The sequence below is a fragment of the Chamaea fasciata genome, unplaced genomic scaffold (genome assembly GCF_029207755.1).
Source record: "Chamaea fasciata isolate MVZ Bird 193981 ecotype frontalis unplaced genomic scaffold, bChaFas1.0.hap1 SCAF_2, whole genome shotgun sequence".
NCBI lineage: Eukaryota > Metazoa > Chordata > Aves > Passeriformes > Sylviidae > Chamaea > Chamaea fasciata.
In genome coordinates this window covers 81,286,273-81,300,509 of record NW_027094087.1, presented here as the reverse complement: position 1 = coordinate 81,300,509, position 14,237 = coordinate 81,286,273, and the positions used below count along the sequence as shown (strand labels likewise).

General features: G+C 38.9%; 2 protein-coding genes across 6 annotated transcripts in view; one reads left to right on the top strand and one right to left on the bottom strand.

Moving 5' to 3' along the window:
- Nucleotides 1-3,650, top strand: part of GYG2 (glycogenin 2) — a 27,333-nt gene extending 23,683 nt beyond the window's left edge. The window contains exons 11-12 of the transcript XR_010719432.1: nucleotides 2,348-2,608; nucleotides 3,261-3,650. The gene's annotated coding sequence lies outside the window, so the exon portion shown is untranslated. The remainder of the gene's footprint in view (nucleotides 1-2,347; nucleotides 2,609-3,260) is intronic.
- LOC136285370 (arylsulfatase D-like) lies at nucleotides 1,341-14,237 on the bottom strand. 5 transcript variants are annotated; one of them, XM_066176455.1, is made up of 10 exons: nucleotides 14,167-14,237; nucleotides 13,028-13,168; nucleotides 12,146-12,267; nucleotides 11,107-11,229; nucleotides 9,794-10,217; nucleotides 8,795-8,931; nucleotides 8,388-8,522; nucleotides 6,792-6,954; nucleotides 5,901-6,022; nucleotides 1,341-2,542 (listed from the first exon to the last, which is right to left on the bottom strand). In XM_066176455.1, the coding sequence occupies exons 1-10, from the start codon at nucleotides 14,217-14,219 to the stop codon at nucleotides 2,184-2,186; spliced, it is 1,779 nt and encodes a 592-aa protein (XP_066032552.1). In that variant the 5' UTR covers nucleotides 14,220-14,237; the 3' UTR covers nucleotides 1,341-2,183. The 5 variants fall into 5 exon arrangements, with proteins under 5 accessions (XP_066032552.1, XP_066032555.1, XP_066032553.1 ...); XM_066176456.1 differs by lacking the exon at nucleotides 1,341-2,542 and adding an exon at nucleotides 3,036-3,326; XM_066176459.1 differs by lacking the exon at nucleotides 1,341-2,542 and adding an exon at nucleotides 3,862-3,974.

Sequence of the window (14,237 nt, the reverse complement as noted above, 5' to 3'; positions counted from 1 at the left end):
GAAAAACCTTTTCCTGATACCTAACCTAATGAATGGAGTGGGTGAGTGGGGAAGCCAGTGAAGTGAACTGAGAAAAAACTTATCCTTGTACTTAACTGATAATGTACATGGTACTGGACTGACTGGCTTGACAGCTTTTGTCTCTGTTGCCTGCTGAACAGTAGGATTTGTCCTCCATCTCTGAATCAGCCAAACTTGCTTTAAAATGTGTGGTCTTTTATGCTCTTTTCTCCCTGCATGAAACCAGTGAAATGCAGCTGCTCTGATTTCAGTCCCTGTCAGCCACAGAAAAGTGTCAAATCTGACAAGTGTGTAGCAATGCTGGTGCAGATTTAAACACCACCAACACATGAGAACAAACATGTTTTTAGATACTTCTATTAAGTGTGACATTGAGACATACAATCAGTTCATTCTCATGCATGCCCTATGATTTATGTGGAATGTTTTCCACATAACTTTCTTGGTGACCTTTTAGAGAAAAGGTGAACTGGAAAATAACCTGGAGAAATGCCTGGTCAGCTTTCTAGAGACTTGCATTTGGTGCTGCATCATGGTCACAACCTATGCTGTTTAAACAGCAGCAACTCACCACAGCCCTGTCATAGCACACTGAGGTGTAAATCAGGAGGTTCCCTGAAACACTGCAAAGGGTGCATAATCCAGGCATGCACTCTCTTCTGTCCCAAAGCTGGTGAAAGGGATCTGCCGTGGCAGCTCGGGAGCTGAGAGAGGGACCTACTATGGGTCTTCTGGTCTCTTTCTGCTTTTAAAAGGCAAAAAAATGTCACACAGGCAACCTTGGTCCTGAAGAGCACTGCGCTGCTGTGGCTCCTCAAGACAGCAAGCTTTAAGAAAACACGTCACCTGAAGCACCTGCTCTGCTGCTCTTACCATGCCTTTTTAAAACCTGGGTGACCTGTAGCTGTATAGTAGGAGTTGAATATACAGTGTTCAGGATGACTTAAAAGTTAGAATCTGAGTCTCTTGTCCACAATCTACTTTTTGGGGGGGAGAAAAAAAATACAGGAACCTCCATTTGAAAATCTGCTTTGACACAAAACCCCTCCAAGAGCAGAGTTAGGATAATATCTTGAGAGATGAATTTACTTAACCTAAGGGCAGCAAGAGAGGATTAGATATTTTAATTCCCTCCCCTTCCTTAATAACTGTACAGAGTGCTGACATTTCTTTGCCTTGGGGAAGATTACCTGTACACAGAAGCAATTAATCTGTGAGGTGAATTATTTTTAACACTTCCTACTGAAAATGAAGGGTTTTTTCACAAAACAAAGAATATTTTTCACAGGGCATAATGGCACTCCTATGAAATCAGAGGCATTGTCACTCAAGTAGGACATGAAGGCTTATGAATTGGTCTCACAGATGGGTCCCAAATTTTGCAATCTTCTCAAAGCAGCAGGGTGATGATTTTCGATGCTCTCACAAGTGAGAGGACTTAACTACGTGGAAAACACATGTCAGTAAGAATTGTTGTGGTTTAACATTTCAGAATAGCTAGGTACTTTGCTGCTGATCCCGAGATGCTAACTTTAGCTATCTAATTTTTAAAACATACTTGTCAGTTCAGTTTTCCCTGGGAGTTCTTACATGACAGACCAATGTACTGATGATGAAACAAAAAATTACTGTAAATTAGTAAATGTTTATTTCTATGAGGACAAAGCATTTTTGGCATGTTTCCAAATTAAGTGTGCAATTTTTTTTTTTTTCATTGTCATCATCCTTTCATTTTTGTGCAACAGGTTTTTTTCATTTAATAGATAAGGCCTGAATAGGGATACACTCTTGGGCTCAGTCCTGTTCTCTCAAAAAGCATATTTCCTATATAAATATCTGCTACTAAAAATTTTCTTTTTTATCAGTCATCATTTGCTTGAATTGTAAGTGAGTAAGAAAATAAATTTTGTTTCATTCATTTGGTATTTAATCCTGAATTATTCACTTGAGGTATAGATTATATAGATAATCCCTATTTTTTTTTTTTAACCATAGGCCTACCTAATTTCTGTGGGTAAGAGAAAAGGCTGAACAAAAACATACCCTTTTAGTTATCCCAGTACAATTTAATCTTCATCTCTAATCTGTTTATGACTACTCATGTGAATGTGAAAAATTATCAATTTCTTTAAAGCTAATTGTACTTTGGCTTTGGTATTAGACTATGCTTTGTTATTTTCCTCATGACACCAACAGAACGGGAACATCCCACAACATGGCTGCAGCCATGGCTTCCATATGTTATTGTAAAGAGACAGCTGCTGTGGGACTGGAGTCAGTGTCTTGTGATGCTCTTCCACAGCTCTTCTTATTCTCCTCATTACAGTGTCAAACAAGGGCTCAGTGTCAGCTGAGAGAGGATTTGCCTCAGATGGATCTTGTGAGAGATTGAACAGCAGCGGAGGGTCATGATGTGCTACACCATCCCCAAAACATGGACAAATTCCTCTTTTGAAACAGGCCCCAGAGGCTTCTGGCTGAAATACTGGAGTAGCATAATGAGCTTTCCATATGGTGCCACCTGTCACAGAAGAAGCATATTTGAACAGCTTAGTGTCATTAGGATCTGGGGGGTGGTCCCTGAAAGGTTGGTTCATGTTTAAATGATCTGCTTTGTTGCTCCAGGGGGAAGCTTATGTCATGGTTGTTGCATACAGGGAAAAGGTGTTGTGGAAGCTGCCAGGGATTCAAATGGTTTTTGTGGCTCATGGGTACACCTTGGCTCTGGGTACCATGTGCAGCATATGGATGGTTAGCCCAGTATTATCAGTACAGATGGAGCCTGCCACTTTCTTGTTTCTCTTTAAAAAATTTCATGCCTCTTGGAGGGGGGAAAATGGAAAATGTAGTTCCCAGTTTCCAGGTGTATATGTTGGTACGTGGTTCTTCTTCTGGCTCTTTACATCTGAGTGAAGAAGTACATTTAGATAGAAACTGACCACAGTTTATTTCTCTACTCATGTTCCAGCACACTTCCAAAAATGGTGGTAACTGCAGGCATTTTAAAACAGTAAAATCTGCAGTCTAGTTTTTAAGTTAACGTGAAGAAGGCAAATAGTTCACAGCTTTAGAGCTTGTACTTCATCAGCCTCTTGTACTGACCATGGGATAAGCACAGGTCTGTAACTTATGGTGAAAAAGTGGTAAATTACTAGGACTACAGCTGAATGCAGTCCATCAAGATGTTTTACTTCTCCCTCCCTCCTATTTTTTCCTCCTATTCTTTATCCCACATTTAGAATTCACTACACTGGACTCAGAGGCAAGGATGTGCGCAGCAAGAAGACAGCAATTGGACACGATGTCTGAAACAGAAGACAAGAAGAAAGGGGATATTCACTGCTTGGAGTCACTTCTGTGTTCAAAGCATTGAAGAGCTGACAACTGCATTGTCCCTACATGGAATTTTCTTTTTGGTTCAATGGAGTCAGCTGAACTTTTCTTCCTTTCTTCTCTTGTGTCCAGAGTTGTTCTTTTTGTTTGGAGCCTGCACATTTATTCTTTGGTCTCCCTCTTGTCACTACGCTAAAACAATATTTTGTGAATAAATAAAATTTTAAAACTTCTTAAAAGGTGAATGGGAACAAATAACAGATATTAAGGTTTAGGTAATATCTTAGATTAAAATATACAGTTTCTGACTAGCTGGGTGGCTCTGTATATCTTTTTTTTCACCACACAGTTTCCACATCCTGCTTCTGCACTTTTAGGGGAGGGATGCTGTCTCAATGGTTCTGAAATGTTTTGGTGTAAGGAAATGAAGATAAATGTTAGATATCTCCATTTCTGAAAGAGTGAAAGAAACGATAAGGAAATTTTTTTCTGAAAGAAAAAGGGTTAGAGCATGGTGGTGATATTGCCAAGGTTGTGGGTTCAATCCTGGATGGGTCATTTCTTTAAGAGTGGGACATGATGATCCTTATAGGCCCCTTTCAGCTTAGAATATCATGGATCTGGAAATAAAGATGAAATCTTTCAACTTTCTGACAGCTTACTAGGGCAGACAGATACTCCTTAGGTCTGTCTGAGTATTTGCTTTGCTGCTGGCTGGTTTTGTCCTGCATCCTCAAGCTTATCCCTATCTTGTTACTAAGAGAATGTTTGTCTCATGACAGAAGTACAACCATCCTTTGTGATAACAAGGCGCCCAGAGCATGGGATTTACTTCTTATGTCTGTTGGTCAGGCAGCGTAAATATTTGTTACAAGGAGTTAAACAAGCAGTCCCTGGGACACACATTTTTTCTGAGTATCAAGCTCTAGTTGGAGTGCTGTTGTGATATTGCTAAAATAACCATTTATTAAATAAGATGGACAGATGGACTTACCTAGATGTACATAGGAATTTGTGATCAGTGTTCAGAAAAACTGAAGTATTTTTTTTCCATAAATAATTGACCGGATTTCTTTATAATTTATACACTATATGGCAATTTGGAGTAGTGAGTGTAGAGTGTCTGGGGAGAATTGTTCTGATTTGCTAAATTTTAACATTCACTTTTCACAGCTGCAGATAATTACTGGAGTTGCAGAGTTGGAGACTGGTCCTTGTTAGTTCACTTTGAAGGATAGAGAGAGGAGGATTTTAATAAACCTGTGTTGGTGAGCTGAGTAGACATCTGGGTTACAGAAGGACAAAAGAAAAAAAAAAAAGGTAGAAAGCAGTGCTGATAAAAGCAGGGGTGGGCTCACTCATCTCCAACAGGCAAAGAGGGATATACAATTTGCTGCTGAAGTAGCTCTGACAGAATCTGGAGGATGCATGTGCGTGTTAGGGCAGCATGTTAATTTAATATATCCAAGGGAAAGGAAACCTGTTGCTTCAATCCAAACATGTCTGAAACCCATCTTGTAACAATCCATCAGTTTAATGAGCAGAAAGAAATGGACAGTCACTAATAAGACCTATGGTGCAGAGGTAAAGGAAAGGACCCTTTAACATATAAACAAAGGATTTTTCTGGCTTCAGTGAAAGACTTAAAGGACAGGTCCTGCCTGGGTGATAGCAAGACACAATGGCTTTGTATCTAGGCTGATCAAGAGACAGATGTTAACAGATAACAAAAAATGTAATGTAAATGTGACATACTTTTAAATGAGCTAAAACAGACTCAGTCTGTCAGTCCAATGAGAAGAAATTGCAGTTGGGGGAAAGAATCAAAATTTCTGGCCTGGCTGAAAGCTGAGCTACGTATTTGATTAGGTGGTCTTTTATATACAGAAAATGACATTGTTTTCAGGCCTCTTCCACAGGCAATTCAATGGGAAAAATTGTAGGAATGCATAAGAAATCTTGATGTGCACACGGCTTCATAGGAACATGAAATGGCACAAATTCCACCTTGCATCTGTATGTTGTATGCATAGCTACTTAAGTAGAACTTACATAGTTTAGAAGAACAAGCAATGTAATTTAGCTAAGGAGAACATCAGGAGAACCTGAAAAGCAATTCTTCAAATGCCCCATTTGACTGAAGCATGAATTTAACCTCTCACTAATGAAGTGTGGCCTGACTCTTCCAGCAGGATAATTATCCAGGAACTGGGGCAGTCAGACACAGCTTTCTCTGCCCAGAAACATTCTGTGTTCACCAAAAAAAAAAAAAAAAAAAAAAAAAAAAATTGTGCATTAGAGAGAAACAAAGAGAGATCTCCAAGATTCTTGAAGTTCTACATCCCAGGAAACAAACCCCCTCCTCTCAGGCAAGGCAGGACTACTAACAATGAGTCCTTGCAGAAGAACTGAGAGTTTGAGACAATGTATTCCATACATGTATATGTGTATATACTTGTGTATGTACTTTTTTACATTATATTCTATTGGAAACTAAGGGACATTACATCATATCTGACCTGCAGGAGGGGGATGTTTATACTCACTGTCCTTCTGGTGCCAGCGCACTGCATGCAGGAACACACCGCAGTAGTGGAACAGGAACTCGTGCCTGGAGTGCTGTTCTGTCCCCTGCAGCAGGGGCAGCAAGGTGTGCCCATCCAGGACCCTGATGGAGAGCACCAGAATCACCAGACAGCTTCAAAATTTTAAGTCTGCAGCTGAAGAATGAGCAGTATTCACTCTATATACGCAACATTAAGATTTCAAGTGTCATCATTTAACCAAGGTACTGGTTTAGCTAATGAACGCTGAGATTTGTAATTGGGTCAATGTGTGGAGACCAGTAATTAGCAGTTACTTAGAAGTTTTTGCATTCACAGCTAGTTCACACATCCTGCCTGGGGAGATCAGACATCATTACTCTAATTTTCCTGGAAGTGATAGCAATAGTGAAGGCATGGTTCACAGGTTTTAATTTTGCCACCTGAAATGGAAATTGCTGACTGCTCTGTGAGCTCCAGGCTTTGTAAAAAATATATATATATAAAAAAAGCCACCTTACTGGGTTTCTTTACAATATACCAGTACTTCCACGCTTTTTGCTGAAATGGCTTAGCCACCCACACTTTCCCATGTCCTTTAGAGAAGTCTGGTTTTTTTCAGTCATCCTCGTGTCCCAAATCAGCCAAGTTGCTTTTCAGTGATAAGAGAACTGAGTTAGCTAAATAACACTTGATAAAACACATGGGTTTTTTCTTCGCCTTTTTTCACATAAGCAGACAAGATGGGGAAAGCTGAGCAGAAAGAAAGCCAGAGAACTGCCTGGTTTAGAAATGAAGAAAATTTAACATGTGGCTGTTAGGATGCTTGACAGAGTCACCTTCTGTCTAAATAAAGAAAGAGAAGTGATTTAGTTTATGAAGCCACCTCTGTACCTGTCCTGAGGCACTGCCCCTCCAGCCAGTTGAACTACTGTAGGATAAATGTCCATAAGGCTTGTAGGTTCATCAATGACTGTCCCCGCAGGCAACACTCCTGGCCATCTAACTATACCTGGAACACGGATTCCTCCTTCCCATCCTCCCATTCCTTTTCCACCTGTTATAGAAGGGGGAGAAGTGTCCAAAAGATAAAAGAATAGGAGATACTAGATGTTTATTGTGCATGTATAAGAAAATGTTTCAAAACTTTTAGAATATTTCATGCACCTTTCATGAAAACATACTGAATCCCGGAAAACAGTAGACTATCATTCAGTAGTGGCTCTGCTCATTAATTTGTATGTGTGGTTTCTTTATCTGCCTGGTTTTAATATGCAGTTCTCAAAAGTGCAAGAGTGAGTTTTATAGATATTTATTAAATAAACTGTATTTTTTAATCTTGCTAGTTTGTCTCACTGGCATATCCCCTGCATGTGGACATAAATAGTTATATCTTTTTATTATTGATACCTAAATTGATATTGTATCCACTCTTGCCTTCTCTCTAAGCAGGCATGATTTCATTATTTTATTCTCATCCTAAACTTCCTAATCACATTTCTCTTTCCCCTCTGGACTCTCCTGTTACCAATATACTCATGTTCAGCTAGTGGAAGTGAATTCTTTAGATCAGATTCTAAACTATTCAAGTGAGCCTCTTGACCTTTTTGCATCTGTTACTGGCATGGAATCTTCATATCAAGAACTAAAGGCTAATTTTACATTTCGGACTGTGTGTGGGTGGATCTCAGCTGTATCAAGCATTGCTTGTGTGGCTCATCAAGTAACTTATTACAAGGCAATGTGCATTGTGATGCTGAGCAAGGTCAATGTGCACATGACTTCTTCTGTAGGGAAACACATGATGGATGTGGCTTTCAGACTTCATTACACAGTAAGTGCCAAGCTGCCCAAGATGTCACAGTGGCTTTTCAAGGCTTAGAAATCTGGAGGAAGCACATACAAGAGATACGACAAAACTTCATTTCCATAGAGATTTTGTCACTGTGTTGCAAGCCAGTCATACAGAGTCTAGAAAAAACTTCTATAGGATGGGTGAGAAACCAGAGAACTATAGTAAGAAAAATAGACATCATGATATCTACCAGTGTTGACACAGATAATCTGTAGAGAGGAACCTTTTGAAATTCCACAAAGGCAAAAGCAGAGTCCTGCATCTTGGGAAGAATAACCCCATGCCCCATTACAGACTGGGGCTGACCTGCTGGAAAGCAGCTCTGCAGAGGAGGATCTGGATGTCCTGATGGACAACAAGCTCTTCATGAGCCAGCAGTTCCCTTGGGGCCAAGAAGGCCAAGGGTGTCCTGGAGTGCATTAGAAAGAGCAGTGCCAGCAGACTGAGGGAAGTGGCCCTGCCCCTCTACTCAGCTCCAGCCCTATGAATAGCAGATGCCCTTTGTTTCAGCCCTACAATCCAAGATTATGATCCCATCATATAGTTTATTAAATATAGTCTGTTTGGATATATTTTTTCTATCACTCTTTTTTTAACAGGAAGTCTCATGCATGTACAAACTACTAAAACTTTACCTTTATATATCCCATTCCATCCACCCAACTGAGAATTTCCTCTGTGAGCCTCTAAGAATCCTCCATGATCAGATGCAAAATAAATAAATGTGGTATTCTTCAAGTCCTTTTTGTCAATAACATCCAGAAGCCTGCCTATAAACGAAGCAAAATATCATCATTACATCAGCATATAGAGTCAGATTTTTAGGTCTTGACTCCACATTCAGTGAGGAAAGTTTAAGTTTTCATCTTAAGAAAATAAAAAAGAGGTATTGCATGGTTATGGTATGGCAGTCTCTGAAACCGTGTAACCAAGGTGAGTTCACTGATTTTTACATATGCCAAAAGGGAGTTTGGTGATTACCCCTCTAATGTCTTTTCCACATCCAAGTGAATAAAGAATTTTCTTCAAGACCAACACTTACCCACCATCCAGTCCATCTCCTCTACATTATCTCCATACAGGCCATGCCTGCTTCTTCCCTGAAACTTCTCTGTGGTAATGAGAGGGGTGTGAACATGTAAAAGGGAAACAAAGAGAAGAAATGGTCTATGCTTGTTTCTGAAATAAAAGAAAACAATTGTCATTTCTTATCAAATTGTCATTCAACCCAAAAAATAACAGTGCTATTGCAGTTACACTCTCAATTTATATTCTATTGTGATCTAAGCAATTTTTATTTTCACACCTTTTTGGCTTTGAGGTCTTGGGAGACAAAGGGGATTAAAACATACCCCTCAAACATGTTTTTGCTACGTTAAGACCAAAACAGTAATGGGTCCTTTTTTTTTCCAATTCCATATTAGACATGTGCAGAACATTAAAAAAACAGCTAGAAGAGATCATAGCCAAAAGAGTGACACATTCCTGGAAGTAAGGAGAATAGGACTCACTTGCCTAAATTTAAACATGGATGTGCATCACTGAGCATCTGAGCTGTCCTCATGGAAGAGGCTGATATCACCCACAGTGAAACCTTACCTCTTCAACATCCAGCCAGGTAGGATATCCTACGAACCTGAGATTACCTATGCTCAAAGTTTTAGAGAAGGAGTTTATATTACCTCAACTTTCCTTTAAAAAACAAACACAGGACCCCTAAAGCCTGACAGAAATGTGGATACGCCCAGATTTAACACACAAATACTTTTAAAGACCTAGCATTTTTTTCAATTCCAATTGAGGTTACTGATCATAAATGAAGGACACCTTTGGGAAAAAAGTAAAAACCCACAAAACTAAGCAAAACTTTCTATCACTGTCCTGTTTGTTAAACATTAACTTCATATGACACTTTCTGTGACAGTCCATTCACCACGCTTAGATAATTTTTCTTTCCTACTGGCAAAGGCACAGTATTTGGCCAGGACCCCTTTGTGTCGCTTGCTCCCCTCCCAGTCTGCTCTTCACCTGTGCTGATTACCTTTCAATGAATGTAATTGCCTCCTTCAGCATATTAGAAGTAGTTTTTTGTAGGTTCATTGGTTGTTCAGTGATATCATGGTTTCTCATCAGGATACAGTTCCAGTACTTGGTGAAACCATAGCTGGAGAACCAGGAGAGGAAATGAAGGAGACCACAGATGGCCAGACAGAAGATTATTTTCCATTTTACTGGGAATAAATTGACAAGTTTTCCAATCACAAGAGTAAATACTGCAAGGATAATCATCTGAGTGTAAAACCAATACGTTTCTTGCAAAGACTTGGCCAGTTCAGGGTCATCTGTGTCTTGACACTCATTCACAAGGGTAAAAGGCATGCCATAAAAATAATCAAAACCATGATTTAAAGGATGGTGGCAGTGATCATGGCGGGTTTTGCAGTTCACACCCATATGCCACTTCCCTGGAAATAAAAAACAAAGATCTTAAATCCAATAGTAGGGTGTGTCTGCCTGTATTTCTCATTTAAGGTGCAGCCAAGGGAGGAGCTGATGTGGAATGGGGACAGACTCATCGAGCAGTAGTGCACCCTCCCTTCAGATACTGACAGACATTGATGAAGCCCGCCTCAGCCATCTCTTCTCATGACTGAACAGGCCCATCTCCCTCAGCCTTTCCTCTCAAGAGAGATGCTTCAGTCCCCTAATTATCTTCATTATTGATGAATACGTTAAACAATACTGGGCTCAGTGTTGACCCTTGGGAACATCAGTGGTGACAATTAGACCCTGTGCCACTGATTACAACCCTCTGGGATCAGCTGTTCAGCCAGTTCTCAACCTACTTCCCTGTCCATGCATCCAGTCCACTCTTCCAGAGTTTGCCTATGGGGATGTTGTGAGAGACAGCGTTAAAAACCTTGCTGAAGTGAGTATCATCAAGACCACTGTGCTGAACTTGATATAATTAAGACCACTGTGGTGTCTCGGTGCCAACTGGCAGACGACATTTATCTGCTCTAATACATCAATGAATATCTCTGTTGGTTCATTCTAAAGCAATCTGTACTGGGCAAACAAGATTCTTTCCTTTCAATTTACTTCTATTTGCAGTGTGGATTTATGTATTACATACACCTCATTTTAGATTTACCAGATATGCTGTACTCTCATTGGACTTGTGGATATTGTTCTAAAAACCCTGCTGATTTTGAAAGTTGTGAATACAAGAAAATCTAGTGTAACTGATCCTGGACATTTTGACATTTTGACAAAAAAAAAAAAAGTATTTACAGAAGTAACCCAATTAGAATAACAAAAAATGAAAAGGGAACAACTTTCTTTGCTTCATACCTACAAGTGCTGTAGAATAACCTTGCTGGTAGAGTATTTTGGCAAAAGTAGTTTCGTTTGGTGGAAGCCCCCCTGAACCACCATTCCAGAAGAGAACCTGCTGTTGAGTGCTGGATGCCATGCCTAGAGAGGAACATTAGTCTTTAAAATAAAACAAGCCAGATTTCAGATTTTCAGTCTAAGATTGTGCTTTCTAATGAATGGGACTCAGTTCCCTAAGTCTACTCCCTTTTTATAAGCCATTTACTATGCCCTAGGATATTCTGCTTTACCTCCAAAATTATGTCTTTTCCAAATTCCATGTCATCATGTGCTAGTCCAATGCAGATGCCTCAGCTATGCTGGGGTGTCTACAAATGGCAGGAAGACATCTACATTTGGATATTAGGCAACTTCTTACAATCAAAGTTCTATGTAAATATGATGTTAACTAAAAAAAAAAAAAAGGCAAAAAAAAGGCAAAAGTTCTATCTAGAACAAAAGGCTTTCAGGGTTAGGGAAAGACATTTCGGAAATGTACACTTTATTATTAAATTTCTCCTTAAGTGAGTCCGAATCACATCAGAAGCTACACTGATTACTACTGCTATATGCAGTGGCTGAAGACATCTCTCATAAATTTACATGGCTGAAGTAAATCTGTTTTAAGACACAATTGCTGAGAACTATTTTACAGTCTGACACACTTCACTGTGAAAAGGTTTGCCAGTATATAAAAAATATTACATTTAATATAATCCTATTGGCACTGAACAAACAACATCACACAATTTTCTTCTTTCTTTCTTTTTCTACATCTGGGTGCTTTGTACTGTTTGGTTTTTTTTCCATTTCTGTGTTGTCATTTAGCCACACATAATGTGTTATATATGGGGATTTTGCCAGAGACATCAATCATTAGTCATCTCTAATTTTTACCCATTTCACTGAGACTCCAAATCCCAAGATTAACTGTCCTTTAACATGGTTTATTTAAGGGGATTTTTAATATCAACATTGACTAGACTAACTGCAGCAAACCATTGGAGAGAGGCCCAACCTGATCTGATAGGGTATCTGCCAGTCAGAAAAGCGGCTCTGCTTGGAGTACAGACAGCTGCTGCAGCAATGTGCTGAGTAAGTCTCACTCCATCCTTTGCCAGGCCATCAATATTAGGGGTCCTAAAGAGAAAAATCCCATCTCTGATAAAAATGTATTACACAGAAATTCATGGCAAACCTCTTCTTGGTTTGTTGAGCATATCACCATCAAATTTACAAAATTCTGTGTACCTACAACTCAGCTGGAAAAGCCCTATTTTTTATATGTATTTTTGAGATACCTTGACTCCTTAGAAATTATTTTTCTGTGGGTATATATGTTTTTATTAATAACAAAAAAAAAAGGGGAGGAAAAAAGACAAGGATTCTCAGGTATCTCCCACACCAATATCCCATGCAGCACAGGGAACAAGAGTCTTTTCACAACACAACATCCAAGAAAATAATCGGCAAGAACAAAGACACATCATTCTCTCAATCAATCTATATAGAGATTGATAACTGCACTAGGGATCAATATATCTCACAGACTGACCTGTCATTTCATAGTAAGTCTACTAGACTTGTTAACTGATATTAAATTCGAATCTCATTCCGTCATATTTCAACCCTGGAATTATGGAAATTTATGTATTATATTCATGCCTGACAAATAAAGTGCACAGATACATTTGCAGAGTTCTAAGTCCCAGGGAGTTTCTCAAGCATGCCTGTGTAATTATGACTCCTGTAGAAATTACTGTAGAACATGCATTTTGTACATAGTCTGAAAAGAAGTGTATCTAGATAAACAAATAAATTAATAATTAATTTTAATGCTAAGTATTATCAGTAGGTTTTTAAAATGAAGTTCACCAGGAAGGGATAATTTATTTCATACCTTATTGTATCATTGCCATAGCAACCCACATCTCCAATACCAAGGTCATCAGCCAGTATCAGTAAAAAGTTAGGTTTTGAAGGATTTGATACATACGTTCTTGGAAACAGGCAAAAAATTAGCCAAATGTTTAGGTAGCCCCTAAAAGCAAAAGTAAAGAGGTAAAATCACAAAAGAACCCAATTTGTAAGTTCTACAATAGACTTAAAACTACTATTCTTTAAGTTTGATGGGGACTCAGTATAAGTGCAAACAGCAACCAAAGAGTTCCAGCAGATGGAGATCTGAATATGTATAGAAGTCCGTGGGTTTTATAATATAAATATAAATTTCTGGGGTGATTATTATTATTATTATTATTATTATTATTATTATTATTATTATTATTATTATTATTATTACTATTATTTCACACAGGATTTTTGTGTCTGCATTTCTTTATTGACATTTTCACTGATCTCTGTAGATGTTCCCAGCAGAATGAGTGGGTAATTACAAGTGTCCTGAGGCAGCCCTGTATGGAGTTGTAGGATGCTCCTGTTAAGGCTCTTGGAATGAGTGGGACAGGGGCACAACGGTGGCTGGTGTGGAGTCATGCTGGCCATTATGGCAATGGCTTGACTGTGGCATTTACTGCACCCCCTGCTACACACAGTGTCTGGAAAGTGCTCCTTAAGCCATGGGACCATCTGCAAAATCAAGGTGTAACAACAGGCTTAAACTAGATTATCTTCCTAGGAGACCCTAAGAATATGTCTGCACATTTTGGTTGCTCAAAAAGTTTGTAATTGGGAGCTTACAGATGCTCACCTGAAGTAAAATACATATGCTAGAACACATCATCTGACTCCTAGCTCATTAATAGATACTACACTAGTTCATTAGTAGAAACTAAAATGTGATAAATGTATAGTATGTGTACTATACCACACACTATATATACTCCCAAACCTCCATGACTTATAAAAATAGGCTAATAGGTTTTGAAATAGCAGTAGAGCCAAAACTGTATTAGCTACTATTAGAGTCTTATTGAGTTGGGGTGCTGGCAGCAGGGAAAATATGAAATTATCTGCTTATGTTTTCTAAAGCACAACACCTAAAATCCAGGAAAGAGCCTCTGTGAATGTCTTTCTTACCATTGTTTTCCATGGTAAACTTCATAGTTTTCCATTTTATGAAACAGGTACATAGTTGGTCATACAAATTC